General features: G+C 42.2%; 1 protein-coding gene across 2 annotated transcripts in view; it reads right to left on the bottom strand.

The window, feature by feature from the left end:
- arb2a (ARB2 cotranscriptional regulator A) overlaps window positions 1-24,001 on the bottom strand; it is a 143,481-nt gene that overhangs the window by 71,290 nt on the left and 48,190 nt on the right. For both annotated transcript variants that reach the window (XM_068703747.1, XM_068703746.1), the window contains 2 exons: window positions 14,645-14,863; window positions 3,415-3,534 (listed from right to left, as the gene is read on the bottom strand). In XM_068703747.1, coding sequence (XP_068559848.1) covers window positions 3,415-3,534; window positions 14,645-14,863 — 339 coding nt within the window. The remainder of the gene's footprint in view (window positions 1-3,414; window positions 3,535-14,644; window positions 14,864-24,001) is intronic.

Here is a 24,001-nt window from a genome sequence, read left to right on the forward strand (position 1 = left end):
AGACCTTATATAATGCTGCCCTGTCCTATCCAATAAGAGTAATCCTTTTTTGCTCGGAAGGTTAGTGCGGGTTAGAAAACCCTTCCTCATTACAACCACCCCTTCCAACCCCCCCATGCCACACACCCACCCCCCGCACTCCTGGCAATGAAAAAAGATGAAAAGACAGGCTGAGCCAAGGGAGAGATGGAGGCAGGGCCCTTTTTCTGTATGGTTCGATCCCCCTGGTCCCTCTCTCTCTCTCTCTCTCTCTCGCTCTCTACTTCGTTCTGGGGTGAGATTTTGTCCTGAGGTGAAGAAAGGATACTACAGACCGGGAACCTAGAGGAGCATGGCCAGTTTGTGTGTGTATGAGATGAAGAGACGCAGAGAGAGACACAGTTCACAGCCATGCTAAAACCTGTAAGAAGAATATAGAATATATATATAGGAATACTGGGTTTCAAACAACGGATGCACGGATGGATTCCGTGATCATTGTAGAATGATAGAGAGGGGAAAAGGGCGAGAAAGGTGGGGGCGAAGCAGAGGAAGAGCTTTCCCCCTGCAGCACTTATTCAAAGGCATTTAGCTACTCTTTGATGTATCTATAATTAGTCAGTACACACTGTGAAGTGTTTTAAAAGAAATCAAAATTGCAATGAAACACTTGAGTGCTCCAAACAGGGGCTAACATGCTTCGGAGCATGGGGAGCGAGCAGGAGAAATTAATGGTGTGCCTTTTTGATGTGCTTGATCAGAAATGTATTTATTAACTGCAAAGCGGAGTAGTAATTAACCCACAGACAGCTTGTTTTCTCTGGGTCTTCTCGTGTGTCAAACGGTTCATCCCGCAAGGCTCCACTCTCTACTCGCCGGCTCATGCGCACACACCTCGCACCACGTCCCGCTGGACCACTTTCTCCTCAATTAAGTAGACGGTGAGCACATGTATGTGCATGAATGTGTGTATGCATGTGTGAGGGAGTGCAAAAAAAACAGCAATAAAAAGTAAGAAATGTATCTTGGCTCCTTTAAATACCATGTGTATATTTATATGGTATTCCTGTAAAATGCAAGTAGTCAGAATGTATTTGGATAAAAAGCCAAATAGCCTGGGGTATAATACTTAACATGAACAATGCATGGGTAACCGAGGGTAGCTAATAAAGAATATGACTGTGTATATGTGTTTGTGTCAGTTTGTAAAGAGGTGAAGGAGTTTTCTACACTAATAGACAACTGCAGCTGGGATGGCCTCAAGGGAAACCTGACAATGGCATACTTGAAAACCCTGTCACTTAAAGTGAACACAATGATCTTTCAAGTCTCTGTTTTGATGTTACCTTCTTCATACTGCATCTGCTATATGCTATGTATTTATATATGCATATACTGTGCATTAGTCATTTTAAGACGGTTTTCACATGACAAGGACATCACATAAAAGAATACAGTTAAACACCTCGTCGAGCCCTTTACACAGAGAGGTAGTCTGACTGAAGGAAACATAGAGAGACAGAAAGAGACAAATAGAGGGAACAGCTAGTCTTCGTCACACAGCCAGAAAGCCCAGGAGATTGTGAGGCTGTCACGGACAAAACACTGCATGAATATTTAGCAGCCAAATTAAAATTACAAAATACTAAACAAAAAAAGTAAGTGAAAGAGAAAGAATAGAAAATATTCCTGAAAACACCAGTGGGATAAGTGCCCACCTTTAATCCCCCACTAGCCGTATCCTCATAGTGCCACCTCCCCTTTCCTACCTTTCCTGAGAAAAGAGAAGAGATATGTCTTGAATAATATGGGATGTAGTGAGTCTAGCAGTAAATCCTTCAGATCAAGAAACCAGCAAACTGGCAATGTACCAGAGTGCTCAGATCATAGAGAGGCTTGCAAACACAACTAACACCGTATGTTGGCTAGCAGAGCTTAAGACAGTGATGTCCTTAGTATTTTAAATGCTAACGTGGCTAGCACAGCATGTTTGCAACAAGCCTGGCACTGAGCCAAGATAGCTACATACACGTGTTTGTTGAAATTTAAAAAGCCGCAAATACAACTGAACTAGACTTATAGTTTTTTTTGCTTCTTATTATCAAGCTGTAGAGAGCTACGGCATGCTGGAATTCATATGAGGAATTGTGCAAAGATGTTTTAAAGGTGATTTATCAGTCGGATTAATATAGTTTAAAATACGATGACTAATCAGGTATTGTTAGCTGCGAGCCGCCAGCTCAGTCTTCGCCATGTTGATAGCCGTGTGGAGGCACTAGATACGTATGCTCTGTATTTCTTGTGGAGCACCTTTTAAGTTACTGTATAAGGATTTTAAGATCAAAACACTGTATTAAATTAAACGTCACGAAAGAGCTCGAAGCCATGGTGAGGTTTTATCTTTTTGTTCGACATTAACTACACGGTGCATGTTTTTGTTGCTGAATATGTCACTAGTATACACATTAGACTTAGATTAGATGATAAGTCAAACAGCAAGTAGCAGGCTTACAGGGTACAAACAAACCTCCTCACCATTAACCATGACTCCTAAATGCTACTCCGACCTTACCATGATGGTATTAGCAACCTACACCCTGAAGCTCTATTATTAATATGTAACTCTAGTCGTTAAAACACTAACAGACGAGAAAGTGATGATCAATATGTGATGCAGAGTCCCACAAGGATATCGCGGTAAACCAAAGGCCAAAAAATAAAGAATGGACCTCAGCCTTCATGTAACCCACTAAAGACACACTGTAGGCCCATTTAGCTGAAGGGTGCGGTTATGAAGCCAAGAGGCTGGCTAAACTTTTACTTTCATCCTCCCCTGTGCACCATTAATTTCTTCAAATCCACCTCCATCCCACCATCTTTCCACCTATCCTCTGTCTCTCTTAAGGCTGGGAGATCTGCATGCTCTGCAGCAGATCTGGTTTAACGGTAACACAGTTGTTGCATTGCCATTACTAAATTTCTTTATCCAGCCCTCTTCTTCACTCTGTTTTCCTCCTGTTCTTGATGTGTAGAGGCGGTGGATAGTGCCCAAGGACAAGGATGAACCAGATTGTTTACAGAGGCACTACTTTTTCAAAACTAAATGCTATTTATTTTTAATCGTTCCACCATGTTTTACACACTATCACTCTGGTGCCTGTCTCCCTGAGGTGGCCAGTGTGAATACTTCTCTTCTTGTTTCCATATATGTGTGTTCGACAATATGTAGTTGTTCTTGCACACTGGCATGTATGTGTGCATGTATGGGTGTTGCAAACTTAAATTTTAGTTTATACAACGGTTTATATGGAATATGCAGCTCTTCCAACACGAACATGTATGCGAGTGATTGTAATGACAGGAGTGCAATTTGTTTCAGTGTGTCTCTTTGTCGGTGGGAGGTAAAAAGGATACGCGGAAAACTAAAACACTCACCAGCTCAACGAAAGACAGCCCTCCGTAGCTGTGGGCCATGATGAAAACATTCTTGGCTGCAGCTTTGGACACAAAGTGGTCCCACACATACAGCACGTGTTCCTCCGAGGAACCATTTTCCTGCAACACAAAAACTCTAATGTTATATCAATAACAAAGAACACTGATGTAAATCATATGAGCTTGAAGGCTGTCAACTTACTCAGTTGTGCAACTACAAATATACAAATATGTCTCCATCCAGTAAGACTGGAGCATCAATAGAGTTATCAAACTCTTTTAATTCAAAGCTACGGCATCAAAACCTGCACCTCTGGGCCAGCCAAAAAGGAAAGGTATGAAAGAGAAACAAAAAGTGGTGGTGGCCGGAGGGGATTCTATAAAGAGCCACACTTTGGTAAATCAATAAGTCTTGCATATTGCAAATGCCCTAAATGTAAAACTCAATAGGCTGGGTGACGTAACGTTTAAATCTTAATTTGTGGCCCGCTGCTGAATCGATGGCCCATCTATACACCAGTAGAGGCATAATGGGAAGACACGAGGGGAAGGTCAAAGGAAAAAAAACAAGGAGGACGTATACACATGCATAAACAAAACAGCACAGTTTCGCACCAGCGAGGACAATCACAAACCCTCACGTATGTTCTCACTCTCATCTGCATGCACACGATCATACACACACACACATGCAGGATTTCGCAAACACAACCAGAAGGCATGTTTAATTAACCAGAGACGTAGGCGATTATCCAGGGCTGGAAAGAACAATAGTAAAAGTACAGGCGAGAAAAGGGCATCCATTAATGAACTTGTGACATTGATTCTAGACTTTGATTTCCTATCAAACTGTCTGGTTCACAATAGAAATCAACAATACATTCCCACAAGAGGTTGCACCACACATGGAGCTTTGTCGACTAGAAACACCTGTATCCTTAGATCACAACAGCACGCTGTATTTAAGATAGCACAATACTGGATGCAAACATACAATTCACACACAATCCTTTTAATTAGCATACAGATATATACATAACAAAATAATATCTTGAAACAAACAAACACATGGCCTACAGAGAATGGAAACTCATCTGTTAATTGAGTGTCAAACTGTTCCATGTGACTCCAAAACAAATAATTATGGATATGAGGTAAAGGACAGAGGAGGTGTCTTAAGAGACTCTCTTGTTAGTTTCCATAAATGTGTTTGCATTTCACAAAGTAAGACGGTATAATTACTTCAACATTCCCTTTTCTAAAGCTGGTAATTGAGGAGATGATGTAGAACAAACACGCTACATACAATATGGTTGAAACTTTACCTTAAATAGAAAGTAAGGTAGCTTGTGATTTGATGAGATGTTTTTGCTTGTGTGTATCTGTGTGTACAAATCTTTGTGCAAGTGTGTGTGTGCTTCCACTATTTGATGATGTGCTCTTGTGTGTTTTTGTTGCTGTGTTTGTCTAGAGGTAAATTAACCTGTCAGAGTGTTTGTGTTTACTGCTAAATTAGCATGAGGGGGTTGTAGTGTCAGCACCCACCTCAATTCACAGTGTGATGCAAGAGCAGGCAACTCCGCTCTGCCCTGCCCTTCTGCCATCAGTGCGCTCCGTGTGTGTGTGTGTGTGTGTGTGTGTGTGTGTGTGTGTTATCCTACATGTACGGAGATGCTGGCTGAAGCAGAGTTGTCTGTCTGAAAGGCTGTGACATCAAAGTCCTTTGAAGTCTCCCTCCTCTCTCCTCTGCCATGTCACCCTTCATCTGTGATGCCCATTTCATTAGCCTGCCTCCCTCCCTCCCTCCCTCCCTCACCCCTTCCCTCTCTTCTACCTTCTTTTTCTCCTCCGCTGTTCCCACCTGCTCTCCTTCACACTCCTCCGTCTCCCGTTTTGTCCACCTCCCCACCCACCCTTTAGTAACAATGCCCGACATGGAGACATTAGGCAGGGTTTGCTTCTGTACATAGCACCTTTATGTGTGTGTGTGTGTGTGTGTGTGTGTGTGTGTGTGTGTGTGTGTGTGTGTGTATATGAGAGAGATATTTACTTCCTTAATAATCCTGCTTAGATCAACTGATTGCAGATAAATTGTGTCAACGAGTGATAACTTACAAAATGAAGAAAAGAGGAGCGTTTATATTTATCTATATACTTTCAATACAAATAATTAAAAGACGCACATTGCACAGCTGATGTCTTAATGGTGGCAAATGTGTCTCCCCATGCTCCTGACTCCATCACCCAACCTAACACACAACAACACACATTATTTGCCTCCACCCTCAGTGGCAGGCAACAGAGTGACTGACTACCTGGCATGGCAGTGTAGTGAATTATCTAAACAGCATTTGCATATTGTTGCAATTATTTCCTGGGGTTAATTAGCTGCAGTGGAGCACACCGCCCTGCGAGACCAGCTTCCTGTCGTCAGCTCTCACACAGTATCTTAGCTTATTTATTTATTTCCAGTTTCTCCTCGCACTGTGTATGTATGTGTGTGTATCTGCCAGCACTGTCAGAATAGCATCCCAACTGCACACCTGTTGCCAACATCTTTCAGCCATGACTGTCAAGGGACATATGAGGGTGTGTGCAGTTTGTGTGTGTGTTTACCAAATATATGGTGATCCATACTGTCCCCTCAGAGAATATAAAATACGAATCTGCGTACTAGACAGTCTCAGGACCAGAAAGTCGCCAGATGCTGACAGCTACCTATTATGAAAAAGAAATAAAATGGCAGAGAGAGCTATAGAAAAGGAGAAAGTAGACAGAGAGAGAGGGAGAGTCATAGCTCTCAGCTCTGGACATGGAATTCATAAACATGTAACAAAAAAGCTGAAATATAAAAAAAATACTGAATCTGGGTATAGTCCACACAGAAATGGCCTGAACAATATCACTGGAACCTTTTTAGAAGTTGCAAGAAATAATTGGATTTCAAGCAGGTGAGTGACAGATGCCAGCAATATAACAATCACTCATTCAAAGAGAGAATTGTCTGAGGAGGTCAGAGAGAAGATCATAACCAAGCATGGACAATCTCAAGGCAACAAGTCCATCTCCAGATCATGATGTTCCTGTGTCCACCGTGTGCAATGTTATCAAGACGTTTAAGGCCATGGTGCTGTCGCCAACCTCCCTGGAAGAGGACGCTAGAGAAAACCTGATTAAAGATTGCAGCATAAAGATGCATAAAGATTGTTCAAATGGTGGAGGGAGGACCTCAGACAACTCCAGAACAGATTCAAGCTGATCTTCAGACATAAGGTACAGTACCACCACTTCAACTCAGACAATCCATCACCAACTCAACTGGCAGGAGAACCAGGAGGACCCAAGACGGAGAGAGACACACAAGAAAGCCAGGCTAAAGTTTTCCAAAACCAAGCGGCAACCTCCGGTTCTGAAGAGTGAAGCCAATGCAGAAGTGCCTAAAACTTGCCTTTCCTCTACTGGCCATCAGGGGAAGACTCCTATGGTTGCAAAAATAAGTCAGATTGTATGAGAGTAAATGAGAAAATGACTTCAATGGTCTCAGTCACTAGTTTTGAGTCTTCAATACAAAATGATGTCCATTTTGTAAATTATGGTCCTATTTAAAGCAAAAATGGAAAACAAAGCAGGGTTTGCTCTAGGGCATGGCTTCCTTGTGATTGACAGGTCGCAAAGAGTGCAAAAAATCTAAGATGACGATGGCCAAAATGCTGAAGTCGAGGCTTCAAACCCGCAGTGACCAAACCATTGGGACTTCTTAGAATCTATCTATGGCAAAAACACACCTAAACAAGGCAAAATCCTTCTCGGAGAATGTCCTGTGGAGATATGAGCTTTTTGTTAAAACCGCAAAAATTCTATGTTTACAGAGGCCCTCAAATATATATACAGTGTTATTTTCTATATATATATACACACACAACTGTGGTGAGTCACCAACATGTGGTTTTAGCCAAGTTCCTGCTAGCCAATCAACAGACTTCTTATTATGAGTTTCACTTGATTCACCATAAAAACTGGCAGCTAGACAACCTGCTACACGACATTGAGCATGTACCCCACTTTTAGTCCGTAAGTGGTACCAACTGTAACTCCTTTGTTGAATGCGTTTGCCTTCCAATTGTCTAGTTTCAAGAATTTGTTCAATTTAGCTCTTTCCATTACTTACACAATAACAACTCACACTCCTTTCCAAAACCACAAATAATTGCATGCACACAGATGCAAACTTGTGCACACACTCAAAAGTTGTCCAGTACTTGCCCTGTGTTTATTCACTGTAATGAGAAGCAGGGAGAGGGGAGTAGGAGAGAGGAGCGCGCTGCAGCCAGAATAACAGCCCCAACGCCAACACAAACGCAGTGTCTGACCAACACAGGAAGCAATGAATCTAACAACATCAACACACTCTGACAAACAACCACTTCAGACCTCCCTACACCTCCCTTCTGCTCCTCCTCCTCCTCATCCAAAACACAAAAGACTTCAGAAAACATCGGAGGAGGCTGGAATTTCAGGTTGGGAGATGGTGAGCAGTGTGGACCGGAAGGAATTTAGTGGGTAAGAGCCATTATACTTCTTACACTCAAACTTTTCAGTGGAAGCCAGAAGTGTCAGGACAGTGTCACGGGATCCCTAAACAACTTTATCGGGTTTGGACTCTTTTGCTTGGGCGGTACTGGTTTTAATCTTGCAAAAATTAAAAGTACTACAAACACACATCACACAATAATACCATGTGAGAGTTGCTTCCTGCATGAGAAAAGTTAGAAACAAATTACTCAAATTACACCAGAGCTTCTCACACACACACACACACACACACACACACACACACACACACACACACACACACACACACACACACACACACACACACACACACACTGACTGACTGACTGGCTAAACGGTCTCTCTCAATCTCTCAGTCTGCTCTTGCTCTCAGGCCACACACTGGGTAAACCCACCTGCAGCCCCAGTCATTATACTGTTAAATATGTCCTGATCAAAACAGGATTGTTTTCATTTGGCCTAATGATTAAATATTAAATAAGCAATGTACATAATTGCATGTTTGGTGTTAGCAGAGAGGTTATTAGAGTAAGTTAGTTTGTGTTTGTGTGTGCGTGATTGCGTACATGACTCTGAGCACACAATTAAAAAGTGGGCCTCAACGACACCTGTTTGCAATTGCATTCTAATCAATGTCTGGGACGTGTACTCCTTCGCCATCTCTTTTCCTTTTTTTCCATCCCCTCTCGTCTTTTCCTCCTTTACTCTCTTTACTTTTAAGGCCGACAGAGAGCTGAAGTTAGCTAGAAGCTGTCTGGGAGCTGATGGGTCTGCTAGAGTGGGGGAAAGAAAGGTATGGAGCAAATTAGTGGCAGAGATGGGAAAATAATGACTGTGGCATTGTGGGTAATTAGCAAGTATAGTACCTATGGAGAGTTGGGAATATAATGATGTGAGAAAGAGACAGAGAAAAGTGAGAACGAGGTGAAAAACGTGTGCAAGACTAACAAGAGGGGGGAAACTGTGTGCGCGCGTGTATGAGAGTGCAGAGCGAGAGAGAGAAATGTGTAGGTGTGTTATTCAACTTCGCAATGAACGAATATACAGTATGAGGAGAGAGAAAGTGAGGGAGAGAGAGGGAGATGGAGATGGAGCCAAAGAAAAACTATAGCGTCCATGTCATCCCACGTGCAGATTAGCGGGCTCAGACTGTATACAATGAAATAGCATGACCTTGGTGAGGTCAGTCTGCTCTGACAATATTTGCCTGGGCATTGTTTCAAATCAATAACTCATTAACAAAGTACAAAGGAAGTTGCTGTGGGTTTGTGAGATTCTTTATTAGAAAAGAGCGGCTGCAGGGCAGAAAGGTCATCGCTGTGACATCTCTTCTAGCCTCGCGCTGCCGCCCGGATTGTCAGGTGAAATTACTGCAAGCCATTAATTGACATAAGGCAAAGGAGAGCGGGCAGGCAGACAAGGCTGTGTTTGTTCCAGGATGACCCTGAGGTGCTGTGTCTGTGTGTATGCGCGCATGTGTGTGAGTGTGTGTGTCTGTGTATGTCTTTATTCGGGTCAGCCTGTATCCACAATGGGGTTGTGTGCAGAGAGAGAAAAGAGAAAAAGAAGGGGAAAGAGAGAGAGAGAGAGAGAGAGAGAGAGAGAGAGAGAGCGAGAGAGGGGGACCTCAGTGGGTGGGGAGGTGCGAGGGAAGGAGGATGGATGTGTTTGATGGTTGACCTGACTAGAAGATTGGGAGCAGGGATCTGAGACCACTACACTGGTTCTGCCTTGAGCAAACACACAAACACAAAAGGTATGTGTTCACACATACAGATGTTATGTACTCCACGTAACACTAACAAGCACAAAATCTAACTCCCCTTTAAAACTTTAAGAAGTAAAACGCATTCACCGTTATTGCACCTATTTTCAAACACAGTAAGATACATCTGAATGTATGTCCACACACACACACACACACACACACACACACACACACACACACCACAGTGTGCTTGTACTGTGGCCTTAACATGAAAACGTAGCTCATAAAGACAGATACACATGCACACAGGTCAAAGCTTTTTCCTCTACCACACTCACATAGAGATACACACCCAAATACAAAGATGGCATCCAGCCAATTTGCTCTCTGCAGCAAGCAGGTGAGCTGCCCTCTAGCCCTGGTTATTGACCTCTCCTCTGACCAAGTTCAGAGGTTAATCAAGTCCCTACCTGTCCTTGGATATGCTGAGCCTTACTTCTCAGCACAACCACCGGGCAAAGGTCAAATAAACCCTGTCTGTATAATTGCTTGTGGGCCACAGAATGGGGCAAAGGGGTGAAGGTGACAAAGAGCAAAAACACATTCCCATAGAGAAACACTGTAGCACCATGTCAAATACAATTACCAGTGTGTGTTCTTGTGTGTCCATGTCCTAATGTTTATAATCAAGTTTTGGTGTGTGTGTGTGTGCATGGTGTGTGTGCGTTAGCGACTCCTCAGGACGTTTTGTAGTACAGTGTGAACATGGGGAAACAGGACGTCATCTGCTAAACACAGACAAGGACAAGGATCTCAGTCTGCCCCTGTGGACAGCTGCAGCTGGGAATAATGGGGTCTTGGAGAGGCAGGACCTAAATAATGGATGCCCCTTCCTTTAGGAAGCACACTCTGAACAATCCACAACAATCAGATAAGTATCAGACAGTACAAGACATCCATCAGTTGGAGACCACAGTACTACAAAGTCAAAAACTAAAGGTATGATATGCAAAACAAAAAAACTAACAAACAAAAACAACAACAAAACTCTTATTTCCTACCTTTAGGAGAAGGTCTTACATCAACTCTAACCAGAGTGAGAGGTAAAACAACAAACAAAGCATAAACACAAGGGAATTAAATAATATCTTGAGCGGAAACACCAACACACTGAAGCCCAAATATGTGGTTTGATTGTGAAAAAGGGGATACTTGTAGAGAAAAGGCCGGGAATGTCATAGTGAAAGCATTCAACGCCCACCAATCTCAAATCAGATACAGATATCTAATATTTGAAGTTGCAGTGAAGTTGAATTTAGTGGGAGAAAAAAACAAATAAGGAATAGCCTCAATCAACTACGTCAAAATGCTATTGGAGCGAGGGCCTCTCTGTCTATCTCTCTCTGCACAACCTACAATATGAGATCCTGAAAGGAAAAAAAAAGTATTCCAGTCATTTATAAAAATAAGTGGTGCTTAAAGAAAGGCGAAGCTCTGTTTTTTGTCCCCTTTGCTCTTTTTTTCCCCTTCTTCTTTCCAGGGCCTGCTGGCCTAATCCCAGCCAGCCAGCCTTGGGTGAACTCTTTGGAAGCTTCTTAAGCCCATGAATGTGCCTTTTGTTCCTGCCATTCCTCCGCTTGGCTGACAGAAAATAGCTAACTGGATTACTGCTAAAATTCAGAGTAAAGTGAACTCCCAAACTTCTATAAGGCAAAGTGCTAACCCCCTCCCCGCCCCTCCACTATCCTCATCAGCATCCCTCCGATCAGACTTTCTATCCTTCCATCCCTCCTTCTGTCCTCTCTTTCTCTCTCTCCCGCCTCTACCATCATCCCCCTAAACATGGCCCAGTGGTGTGTGATCTGGAGGAGAGCAGAGGAGAGGGATTAGATAAGGTTGAGAGGTTGCACACTATGAACCCAAGGCTAAAAGTAAGAATCCTAAAAGCAGTTAAGAGCTTATTAATGTGTGTAAGGAAGCGTATTAATCAACTCAACTCTATAAGGGGGCTGGCGTGGCTTGCGTGCGTGTGTGTGTGTGTCAGTCTTTGTGAGTCAACGTAGTAAAAAAAGAAAAAAGCACAATGTAAGTCTTATAGGTATAAATACAGAGCAAGACGGGTGGTAATTCAAGTATGGTTTAAGGTATTTCTGTTGTATTTCATTATATTACAAAGAGTGGAGGTATATATCTGAGTGTGTGTGTGTGTTTCTGAATGGTTGTGTGCAGGTGGTCTGGCAGCTCAGTGGGAGTTAGAGTGTGAGTTCTAGTGAATAAAAATGGTGTGTGTGTGTGTGTGTATCCCTCTCCTTCACCTCTGTTAGTCGGAGTGGGTGGTGGATCAAATCAAACCTCTTTAGCAGGGCTGTTTTCATCTTTTTGAACAGCACCCACCCAAGACACGGGCCCTCACACACACACACACACACACACACACACACACACACACACACACACACACACACGTCAAAACCTTAGTTCTTTTTCCACCTCCTTTACTCTTTTGTCTGTCGGTATGTGTGTGCCCATGCATTACTGCATGTGTGCTTTCTCTCTCTGTGTGTGTGTGTGTGTGTGTGTGTGTGTGTGTGTGTGTGTGTGTGTGTGTCATGAGTGTGTGTGCATGTGTGTGACAGCTTACTCTGGGGCGGACAGAGGCAGAGCAGGGGAGAGTAAAGCAGTGCAGCAGGAGGCATGGACGGTAGAGGAGAGGTCACACACACTAGCATCCTGCTGACTTCTCGGTCAAAGGTCAAAATTCAAGGGGCACCAACACAGAGCCAACCTGCTAACTCATTAATCTTTATCCCGAGTCTTGCAATCCCTGCATCTAAGGAAAAGTGAATTTGGCTGGAAAATCTAAACCTTCTATATGACCCCTAGTTTTCTGGTGTATGAAGATCATTTTGAATTAACCTGCTAGTCTGAAAGAAACATATAGAAAGCATTTTTTAAAAACCAAATCTTCAAAAGTGCCGCAATGCTGGATACTGCACTATTACAGACTGCTAAATCAATTATCAATGTGCTAACTTATATTAAGCAGAAAAGGAACTTGACGTGACACTGGGCTAGTGTGTAATATTCTTCAGTTACTCATTATGCTGTCTGTCCTGACTTCCACCTCATGGAGAAAAGCCAAGACTGTTAAACTTCACACTCTTTCCGAGACACTGCAGTCTCAAAAAGACACACCACTGCTGTCTCAATGCATCTGACCCTGTCCAGCATGTATTATGCAGGCATGGGGGAAAGCAAGCTAAGCCCAATATCAAGATGTGAATAATATTGCACGCTTCCTCAGTGGATAGGGGAACCTTGGTTGGGACAGTGTTAACGATCTCACAATGCTAACGTTACTGAGTGTTATAGATTTAAGGCAAGAGGTAGGGAGTAAGAGTAGAAGAGAAATATATCTATATGGAGAAAAAATCAATCAAGTTTCACTTTCAATATAAAACAATTGAATACACACTCCTATCGACGTAAGTAGAACAAAATGTAGATGGCAACACATGGATATATTGATACACGCGCACACGCACAACTAGGATATGATATAACGAGCTCACATGAAATAAGCAATGGATTTTGATGTACCATTGATTCATGGTGTAAAATGAAAAAAACATATAAGTTAGTTTGACTACATGAAAAACATGATGGAGTGTTTACCAGAAGAGTTTCATGTCAGTTTCACGTCAGACTGTTCACCAGTCTTGGAAACCAGCGCACACGCAAAGAAGTGTGATAGAGTACGATAGAACTGCGGCTAATTATCCCTTATGAGAGTGTGTGTAAAGGTAGTGCCATGGGGGTGAGGGGAAAAAAAGCCTGCGTTGACAGCTCACACACCGCCCGCTAGTCCCAAAACATCCCTAACTCTTGTCACACACCAGAGACTGACGCATTTCACACACACACACAAACCCACGCACACGCACACACAGGTACGTGCACTGCTGTGACGCTACCACTATCAACAAGAGTAAGACACAGACAATTGATGAGGACACGTGTCTAATATGAAATCCTGTGATGGGAAAAACCCAAGCTCATTGTGCCCTTAATCTTCAAAATCTTACTGAATGAGAGCTTTTAAGAGAGTAAAAAACAAAAAAGGCTAGACCCCATTGAGGAGGCAAATTATGAATTTTGTTGGCAGGGGTAAAACAAAAGACATCTATGCAGAGGACAACATTGTTTTAGTTTCTCATCACTTATACCATATTTATTTAAACGGTTGCTTCCTTTGTTTGACCACAAGGTAAACTGGCGGAGTCAAGTGTATGTGCAAAGCATAAATGTGTGTGTGTGTGTGTGTGTGTGTGTGTGTGTGTGTGTGTAATTAGGGGGTGTACAGTCAGTGTAGCATGATAAGAATGTTGCAGTGTGTTTGCAGAGTGTGTGTTGGGGAGATAATAATCCCAGCGGTCAACAAGAGTGAAGGGCCAGAGCTACACTGACCAGCCCACCATCTGAGAGAGAAAAAGAGAGGGAAAGAGGGCGAGGATGAGGGAGAGAGGGAGGTAGCCATGTGGTTAACACTTGCTCACTGAGAGGCGACTGGAGCACGGCCAACCTCTTCACACACAGGCTGACCACACAAGAGCCTCTCTTTCTCCCTCTGCCTCCCATCATCCCTTGTTACCTAACATTTCCTTCCCTAGCTTCCTCAGCTAGCTGCTTCCCACCTTCCCCGTCTCAGCACCTTCTTCCCACTTTTATCTGTTCCAAACTTGCCCAAATTCTTCCCTCCCATTTTCTCACCTATGTCTCTTCTCCTACCTCCTCCCACGACCCGAAACTGTCGGTCTGTCCACCTCCCCCATCGTGTCTGCTTTTGACAAACATCTATCCTTCTGTCCCTCCATCGCGGCTTTCCAGCACTTCCTTCCTGCCTTCCTTTTTTTTTCCTCTCCTCCCTCCTTCCCTCCCTTTCAGACTTACCCGTACAGGGATCCGTTCGGTCTCCGTCTCCTTCTGTGGGTTGCGGTACTTCTCATAAAATTCTCTCTTCTTTTTGCCCTCTTTATCATCTTTGCGTTCCCTCTTTTCAGCGGGTTCGTCGGAGGGTTCAGTAGGAGAGGGCAGGGGGGAGAACATGGCTGGCTTCTCAACCTCCAGGTAGTTCTCATTGGGGTTGAGCACCATCACACCGTAGCCTTCCTAAAAAACAGATAAGAAGCCACAAAATCAGAATCATGTTTCATGTTGCGTTTAGTATTTATAATACTTTATATATTCATTGCTTTCATTGATGTAGTATAATATAACAAACTGCAAATGTATAGACCTTTTATTATAACAAAGTGCTGTATAATATAATATATAATATAAAACTAAACTAAAAAATAAACCTGGTTGAGAAAACAAAAGGCATCAAAAAAAGAGCTAGGACTACTGTATATGAAATATAATAAATATATCTTCGGCAAAAATAATGACGAATGTGTGTGTGTGTGTGTGTGTGTGTGTGTGTGTGTGTGTGTGTCAGAGAGAAAAGAAGATCTGTAGAAATTCACATTAAACAGGCACCAATGATGATTGTGTATTTGTATTCCTTTCTAATTCCCAAAATTTTATTTAAAACAAAATTACATTTGAAATGCATAAATATGCTTTATTAAACTTAAAATGTAATGTTTACAAAACAGTTTTTGTCCTTTTTTAGTTGTTTGTTGTTTTTTACTAACAGAAAGAGACAACATTAATGCGGTCAAACCTACTGAGGAAAGCTGATATAACACTGCATGGTAATCTCTGCTACATTGAAGCTTAAAAACTTTCCTGCTCAGTCGAGGTCTGATAGGGGCTCATGTGTTTAAGAAAGAGCTTGGTAGTGGATATCTCTGAGGAAATAATAACATAACAACACGCAGATTGTGAGACGACTGGGGTAATAACGCAAATCCAGACAGAAAGAAATGCTAGAGAAAGAGACAGAGGAGAGTGTGTCACTGCAGGGACAAGGGAAGTAACTGGGGGATTGAAATTCAGCGCTGATGGTTTCAGTTGGTGAGTAGCATTTAGTGACTCCAAAGGCCATGTGTCACTTAATATCAAACCCAATCGATCCCACCATCACTCAACAAAAGAGTTAGCTACAACTGCATACGTATCTGTGCATGTTCATGTTACTGTGTGTACAGGACTTCAAACCTGTCAGAACATCTAGAAATGTTTAAATAGCTGTGAAAGTTTTCACACGGAAATTATATGTGAATTAATAATCAGTGCAGTACTTCAAAATGCCCAAACTGGAAAGAAGAGTTAAATATAAGAGAAAAAAATAAAATAAAAGAAACAGAAGTGGTTATAAAAACAAAGAATGACAGGAGTGAAACGCATTGCGGAGAAAAGGAAGTTTTCTTGCAGCCTTTGGTGATTTCTTCAACGCTGAAGTCATTTTAATTAACTGTTTATTGTCAAAAGCACTCTGAAACTAAAGCAGGAAATGGATGGATTCCTGTTACACTTTGGTTGTGCTTTTCACACACAACCCCCATTGTCATACACATACACACACCCCAATACTTGTGGGTAGATGCCTGTGCAGACACACATACACACAAAAAGAAACACACTAAGGAGTAGCAAAGACATCAGGGCTGAAAAAAATAACTGTAGGAGATGTGAAAAGGAGTTAAGAGAAGCAGTGTCGCTCAACTTCCTCCGCAAATCGCCATCACACACACACTGTCCTCTCCTCTTCCATAATAAGTGTTAACATGCTTGTCTTCCGTTGGCGCAGCATGAGTGTGTGTGTCCCTCCTGTGCCTATCAACATCAAACCTGCCACACACCCCTTCCCTTAGCACCTGCCGTGTGTTGACAACGGCAAAATGACACGTTCTCACTTATTCAGATTATAAAATTAGTTTGATTCTCACTCCCTTTCAAATTCAGACGAGGCTCTCCTTCCCTCGCTGGACATATTTGTGATGTAAAACGTATTAATATAAAGATCAGAAATTTAAGACAGCATTTCCAAGCCAGAAGAAAATTGGACATGATCAAATTGCAAATGATTACATTTTAGAACTAAAATTAAGAATTATTTTACTATTACATTAGCTTTTATTTAAAATTCAACAGATGTGTTTTGAAATTCTAATTCCAGTTTAAAAAAAGATCTCTGCTACAGAACCGCATCTGCGTGATGATGGAATGAAGTTTTGTATTTTACTCCAAGGTACAGCAAGTCTAATGGGAATTTAGCAAGTGATTTATGACTTGAAAAACAACATGTCCACTTTATAGTTTGTGTGCAAATTCTACGTAGATGATGTTTCTTCAAACAAGGATTTTTATTAGTGTGTGTGTATATATGTACAAAGGAAAAAGTGAAGTTGGAGAGGAAATAGATGAGGATCTATTAGTGAGACTTGATTCAGCCTGCAGACATCACTGAGACATTTGCACACAAATACAGAAGTTCAGACACACAAGCGCACATTCAGACAGATGGATCGCCCGATGAAAAAGAACAGAGGAAGACAGAGAGGAAAGAAAGAGTGAGAAGCAGAGAGGAAGGATATAGATTGATGGATAGATAAAATGATAAGACAAAGATAAATAGAGAAGGAAGGAGAGACAGGGAGATGTAGTATAACCAGATCGACACCAGCTTTGTGCCACTGCCCACTGGTGGCAGCCTGATAAAATAACTGACAAGACAAGTTTAACCCAAGGCAGCAACATCATAAAAACAAGATTACATTTTAGATCAATAAATGATTAAACTCAACACTGATCAGTAAAAATATTTATGAAAAACTAAAATATGACTAAATGAATGTAGACCGCGCTGTCAAAACATGTCCTATAAAAGAAGGACAGAATGACAGAGATAAAAAATAACAGAAAAATCCTCTTGCACTTAAACACCATCACATCACTTTGTGTGCATTTCTCCTTTCCCCTAATCCTGGTTCACAGGGCCAAGAGTTAATAGTTTACCAACACTGGCCCACATGTTCTAATGCTAACCCTGAGTGGCCTACAACCATGTTTAGTCTCCAGTGCTCTTACTGGTCAATAACCCTTTCTGGCCTTAAGCATACTATTGGTAACCTCAAGTGGCCCGGTTCCTAGCCTTTAGCGTCCTTTTGCTAACCCTGAGTGGCCTGTAGCCCATGACCTTTCTTATGAAGAGGCGAACACACCTAACCGAGCTAACAGTGCTAACCCTTTCAGCTGTCCAGTCACCCAGAAGGACATCGCTGTAAAGGCGACTAGTGTTGTCGTACTTAGTGTGGAGATGACATCACCTCTATGTCGGAAACCATCATTTATTTGAACACAGAGGTCGAAAGCACTGCTCTCCCTGTCCAGACACTTCCTCCTCTTATTCTTCTCTCCATCAACCAAATATACAACCGAGTGTAGGCTGATGGACTGAGCATGCAAGCTATTGTGGAAATATATATATATATATATATATATATATATATATATATATATATATATATATATTTGAACTTCACTTAAAATAATTCTCTACTATAAATGTGATTTGTTTATCTTTTTTATGTAAAAAATAAATGAATTCAATATTATTACTTGCTAGTGTGATTGTCTAATTGTATATACCAACCTATCTACAAAATAACACGATTTAGAAGAAAATATATGATAATCAAATTAAACAGCACAATGTCAACCCTTACCCCAAAATCCCACAGAACTAATTTCTCCCACAGAGCTAATGTTCATCATCCTAGTCTTTGCTAAATCTCTCCATACACCATTGTAGAGTTAGGTCATTCGGTCTTTGTGTTTCTAGCTAACTGCTAAGTCTCTCCCACGAACGCACACACACACACATACATACTGGTTACACCTGCTAAATCTGATCTTTGTGTTGTGATGTGCTGTCAAAGTGTGAATCTTACACAAATGCACACTGCAAACCTTGGGTCACCCTGCTTTTTATACCGCTAAATCTCTCTCACACACATTGCTAACATCGGGTCACTTTGCCTTTGTCCTATACACACACCGTCTCAAATGAAACACATACACACGGTCCTCAAGCGTTGGGTCAGTCTCGTCTTTCTGCTGCAGTATGCAGGCTAAGTCTCTTCCCATGCCCTGTGGGTGCCCCTGTGCCACCACCACACTGCGTTCCTGCCCTGGGGCCAGCGGTCAAGAGGGTCGCCCCGACCCCTTTAGGGGGGGTGAGGGCATCCCACCCCCATCACCCCGGTCCGGACGCTCCTTAGCTCTCCTTTGTCGGCCTGTCCCACACCAGATAGCACAACAAAGGCTGTCGCTGCTAAGGAAACCAGGGCTCGTTTCATCATCGTGATGAAACCCTTCCTCCGTCGCCATCCAATCTTCCCACATGCAGCATTGTGTAGGTCTTTGAAAACCCAAATGCTCTTTACTATCTCCATGGTATTGAGAAAAATAATACTTTAATTAAAGAAAATATATGAAGCTGCAACATGAAAATTATATTAAGCATTATTTGTCATTTCTGATGACATAACTGACGTCAGACTGCAATGTCTTCACAGTATTGTTAATACTCTTTGATGACAATGATGTGCCCTTTTTATGGTCAAATTAGATGCCGCTTGTCCACTAGAACTTTGATGGTAACAGATCATTATTTTCCCTTTCAGTCACATTATTTGAAAAGAAAGCTAGAAAGATAGTGTGTGTGTCTGTGTGTGAGTCCACATATAAGTGAGTGCACAAGTGCGAGAGAGAGTAAATAAGATGTCCCTTTAAGACAGCAGCACCTTTATTTTTCCAGTGGCATTGTAATGAAATGAAATGTGTCTAATGTGCGGGATCGGGGAGAGAGGCGGCCGGAGTGAGAGGGTGTTTCATCTGTGCATGTGGAGCTCAGCGAAGCTTTGATGTGAGAGCTCTCATGTAGTGAGCAGGGCTTTGGGCACAGGGAAAAGGACAGCACTTGACAGGTACAAAGCATGGCTGATAGCGGTCACGGGTGCGTGCAGTGAGGAAAGTGGATGGTATGGTTGCATGAATTTGAGGTTGTATGTGTGGCTGTTTGCTGAATAGGAGCATATAAATACTCTTCTTCGCATTGCACTTGCATTTTAGTGCATTTATGTATCTGTGCATATGCGTCTTACATCTTGAGAATCAGCGTGCAGTCTATAGGTTTCCATTGAAATTGGATCTCGGGCAGCTTACTTTATTAGTTTTCTATCGGGGGGCTGTTAGGATTGGGGCAAACGACGCTCCCTTTTCTCAACAGCCTTTGCTCCACTTCCTTGTTTCAGCAACACGCAGCTCCCGATTCGCTGCTCAGGCTTGACTGACAAGGGAGAAAGGGTCACCCTGCATGGCATATCCAATAAGATGAGGAGGAGGGGAGGAATGTCTGCAGGCTACAGTCTGGTTTGAGATCTGAACGAGGCACAATGGCTGACGGGGAAGAAATGCTAAGTTGGAGAATAAGCGAGAGCAAAGCATTGGCATCATCATTTGTTTGCATTTCAGTTGCTAAATTGACATCAAATACAAGTACAAAACTCCTGACAGAGTGGAGGAAGACAGAAAAAACACAGACCGTTCCTCTATAAAGAGACATGAAGGAGCTGAGAAGGAAGGTAAATACTGTAATAACAAGTACACTCTCACTCTCCCTCCCTGTCAGGGCCACCCTGCTCTGTGTGACCTTGCCTGTCTCCGTCTCTACATGAGCTTTTTTTTTTTTTTGCATGCAGGGTCCCTTTTATCCATCAGTTCCCCCTCTTTTCTCTCTCTCTCTATTTTTCCCACTCCTCCTCTCCCTGAGGCTGAGATACCACACAGATCGCACAGTAATGTCAGATTAAGTCACGGTGCCCCCTTTTCTCATTTTAACAGAGCACCAGTCTGGAGACCCCCCATACCCAACCAAACGCACAGCGATGTTTCTCTGAGAGCAGAAGGGTGGGACAGCACTTACTGTACCAGTGGGGCTATGAAAAGACATGTGCGGATCTTAGTGGTGATGTGAGAGTGGATGAGACGGGATTGTCATCAGCCTGTCAGCACAAAATCAATCATCCTCTTGATAACTAGCGATACCCAGGGGCCATGCAAGTACTTGCGGAACAGACCTAAAATATTATTAGCATATTTTCCTTAAAAAAAGACAGCAAAATGTAACAATTGATAACAATATAATTGGCTTAAATTACACCTAAATTGGGTGGCAGAAATTGCAATACATACACATGAGATACCTGAGCTAAACTATATTTTTGATGCAGTTTAACCCATGTATGTTTAAGCAATCGATTGAAAAGCCAACACAAATGTTGACATAAGAAAAGTAAGACAAACTGAAGCTTCATCTCCCCATCTGCCCCCTGAGTTAATTCCAAACAAATTGCCCACTGCTTGGGTTTCTCCTCTTGTAAAGAGTACACATTTAATTAAGTTCTAAATTCAACTTTTCACTTCAAGTTCAAAGACTGCATTCCGTGTTGGCTTCCACTAATGTAGTCGTACACTAATTTGGTCAAAGTAAATAAGACTCTGTGGTAATGATTATCTTTTTCTTGATCTTAATGAGCACAAATAGTTTAGGTCAGAATAAGAGGCTAACCTTTTGAGTTAGTCTAAGTAGTTTTGTCTGAAACAAGCAGCAGAGTTTTTAACCTTGGCATGGATGTCTGGGCTCATTTGGATATTGTTTATATGTAGAGCTGAATATTTATAAATGAGTTCAAAGAGGAGCGGTGGGGTGGAGGAAGTGAAGAGAATAGCACAGCTTCAGATCCCTGATGCCTCAGCTTCTTTTCATGCTCGCATTTACATTTCTTTCTCTCCGTTTCACTTTCTATTTCTCTCTTCCTGTCTCACTCCTCCCAACCTGTCTATTTTCAGCACCTTAGTGAAAGGATAGACATAAAGACACTCACGCAGACACTGTTGAGTAACTCACTCAATGCAATGCCAAAGCAAGTTTATGCGTCAATTATTTGCCATACTCGACGTCTGTGGATCTGTGAATTTGTTCAGTCACCATCTCTGCTCAATGGTTGATCAAGCATCCGAGCGTCTGGACAGACAGTGCCACATAAATACACACACACACGTACGCTGACACGCACATAGTTCGGAGGCCTGATTCATCTGCTCTCAGCACGACACACACAGAGGGAGGTGCAGGGTTGGGGCTGGGGGTTGTTAGATTGGGGGTGGATGTAACATTAATCACCTTCCAGGTGGAAATTGTCAGAGCTATCGATTGTGCAAGTAAATGTTACACAAGTCATTTGTCAATTTTTTTTTTTTTTTTTTTACAGAAGACTAGTGTGTCATTCGCAGAGACACAACTGTGAATGTTAACTCAGCAACTCTTATATTTTAGAGCTGTCTCACCAGATGTGTAATCAGCTCCATAGCCACTTAGAAGACATCCAAATATCCGAATGATGTAAGTTTGATTACATCTTTTTACATTAAAACCTTATACAATTAGACAAAATGAAATACAAAAATCCCAAAATGAAAAGTTATGATAAGCAATGTCTCAGCCAGCAACGTCGCTTGGGCAGATTATCAAATCACCTGCATAATAAATAAACAATATTTCCAGTATACTTTAATATTAAGAGTATCAAACATGTGCTTGCCACATAGACAGCAAAGGAAATACAGTACGCAGGAAGAGTCCTCTTCCCACAGAGGGAAAGCTATGGGGAAATAAATACAGGAGGCTTATTCTGATGCCGTTAGCATTTTGATTTATATATTCTATATTGTCTCCCCTAAGCATACACATGTATTTTTAATGAGGGCACAGAGAGATATAGATCATGGAATGATAGGTGCCTCCATACCCTCCTGCCTAACTATTTAATGTATAAATCAGGCAGAGAGGTGAGCAGAGAGGGGGGGAGGGGGGCAGAGAAGCTACAAAAAGAGGAAAGGTGGGAGGAGAGGAAAGCATCCCAGGAGCAACCCTGTCCTGAAGGCCACTAATAATGTGCACAGAAGGAAGGAGGAAAGGCAAAGCCTGAGTTCAATGAGCCTAGGAAGGAAGGAATACAATACTTAATGAAGATGATGATGCTGATGATGATCATGATGATGGGTATGAAAGACAAAGTATTTGGCTGCTTTTCAAAATCTCATTTATGAACGAGACTAGACAAAAATAAGGCATCTGACCTCTGCAATGAAATATCCATCTATGTGGATCAAGATGATAACACTGAAACTAAATGACACCAAAAAAGGAGTCTGCCTTTCAGTTCGACTGAAGTAAAGAAATTCCACCACCATGTGAAATTCTTGAAGAGCACCGTCAATGAATGTTTCTACTTCACCATCTGGACAGGTAGTTAGTGCGTCAACACATATGAACACACACACACACACACACACACACACACACACACACAGTGGGTGCGAGACGCATGGCCATATGTACAGATTGAGCTGGTCGGGGTCAATGGCAGGACACATCTAAACATTGTAGACACATGAACATATGTATACAGGCATGTGTAGGCACAGGCCTAAGCACATACGTACATATCTCCATGGTAGAACAATACAAGTCCATGTGTGTATGACAGTAAATTCCAAAGAAATTACAGTAAATGTGTTGCAATATGTAGCTTGTTTTTACAAATAATTACATAATAGGTCATGAAAAAACAAACAGTTCCAATAGCTGCAATAGTTCCAAATTCAGATTTTGACTGCTCGGTTGTGATGTAAAATGGTTAGGTGTGCTGGGTGTCATCTACCAGTAACCGGCACTGTATTTGAGAATAATGGCACCATGCTGTTGCGTTCGAGGTATTAATCTCACTGAACATCACAGGACCGCTATGACCTCCATGGGTCAAAGGTCCAAGAGGAATCCCTTCACCCCTGCCCTGTTATTGTGACCTAGGAGAGAGAGCCACAGAGAGAACTGGAGGTCCTGTCGATGTTGCTGACTGTTGCTGTGTGAGGTGTGTGTATTTCATGTTAAGTGTGACCTTTCATGAGATAAAATGTACTTGATGTGGTATTGTGAGAGTGTAACAAGCTACAATCATGCAACAAGCAATAAATGAGAAGACCACAGTATTGACACACAGACACAACTGTAATGAGACACACACACACACACACACACACACACACACACACACAGTACAACAGTCCAAGAGTCTGACCTCTCTCTAAGTGGAGCTGCACCACAGGTCCATGAGTCAGAGGAGGTCACCACAGCCAATCACAAGCTGTGTTTGAAGTGTGAAGGGTAAACACTATGGCTGCTCTGTCCTGCCATTTACTCTGCTTATTTTCACAGAATGTAACCTAGAAAAAGGG

This window comes from Cebidichthys violaceus, unplaced genomic scaffold (assembly GCF_023349555.1).
Source record: "Cebidichthys violaceus isolate CVI_PGR_0920_01 unplaced genomic scaffold, fCebVio1.0.p SCAF_9, whole genome shotgun sequence".
Lineage (NCBI taxonomy): Eukaryota > Metazoa > Chordata > Actinopteri > Perciformes > Stichaeidae > Cebidichthys > Cebidichthys violaceus.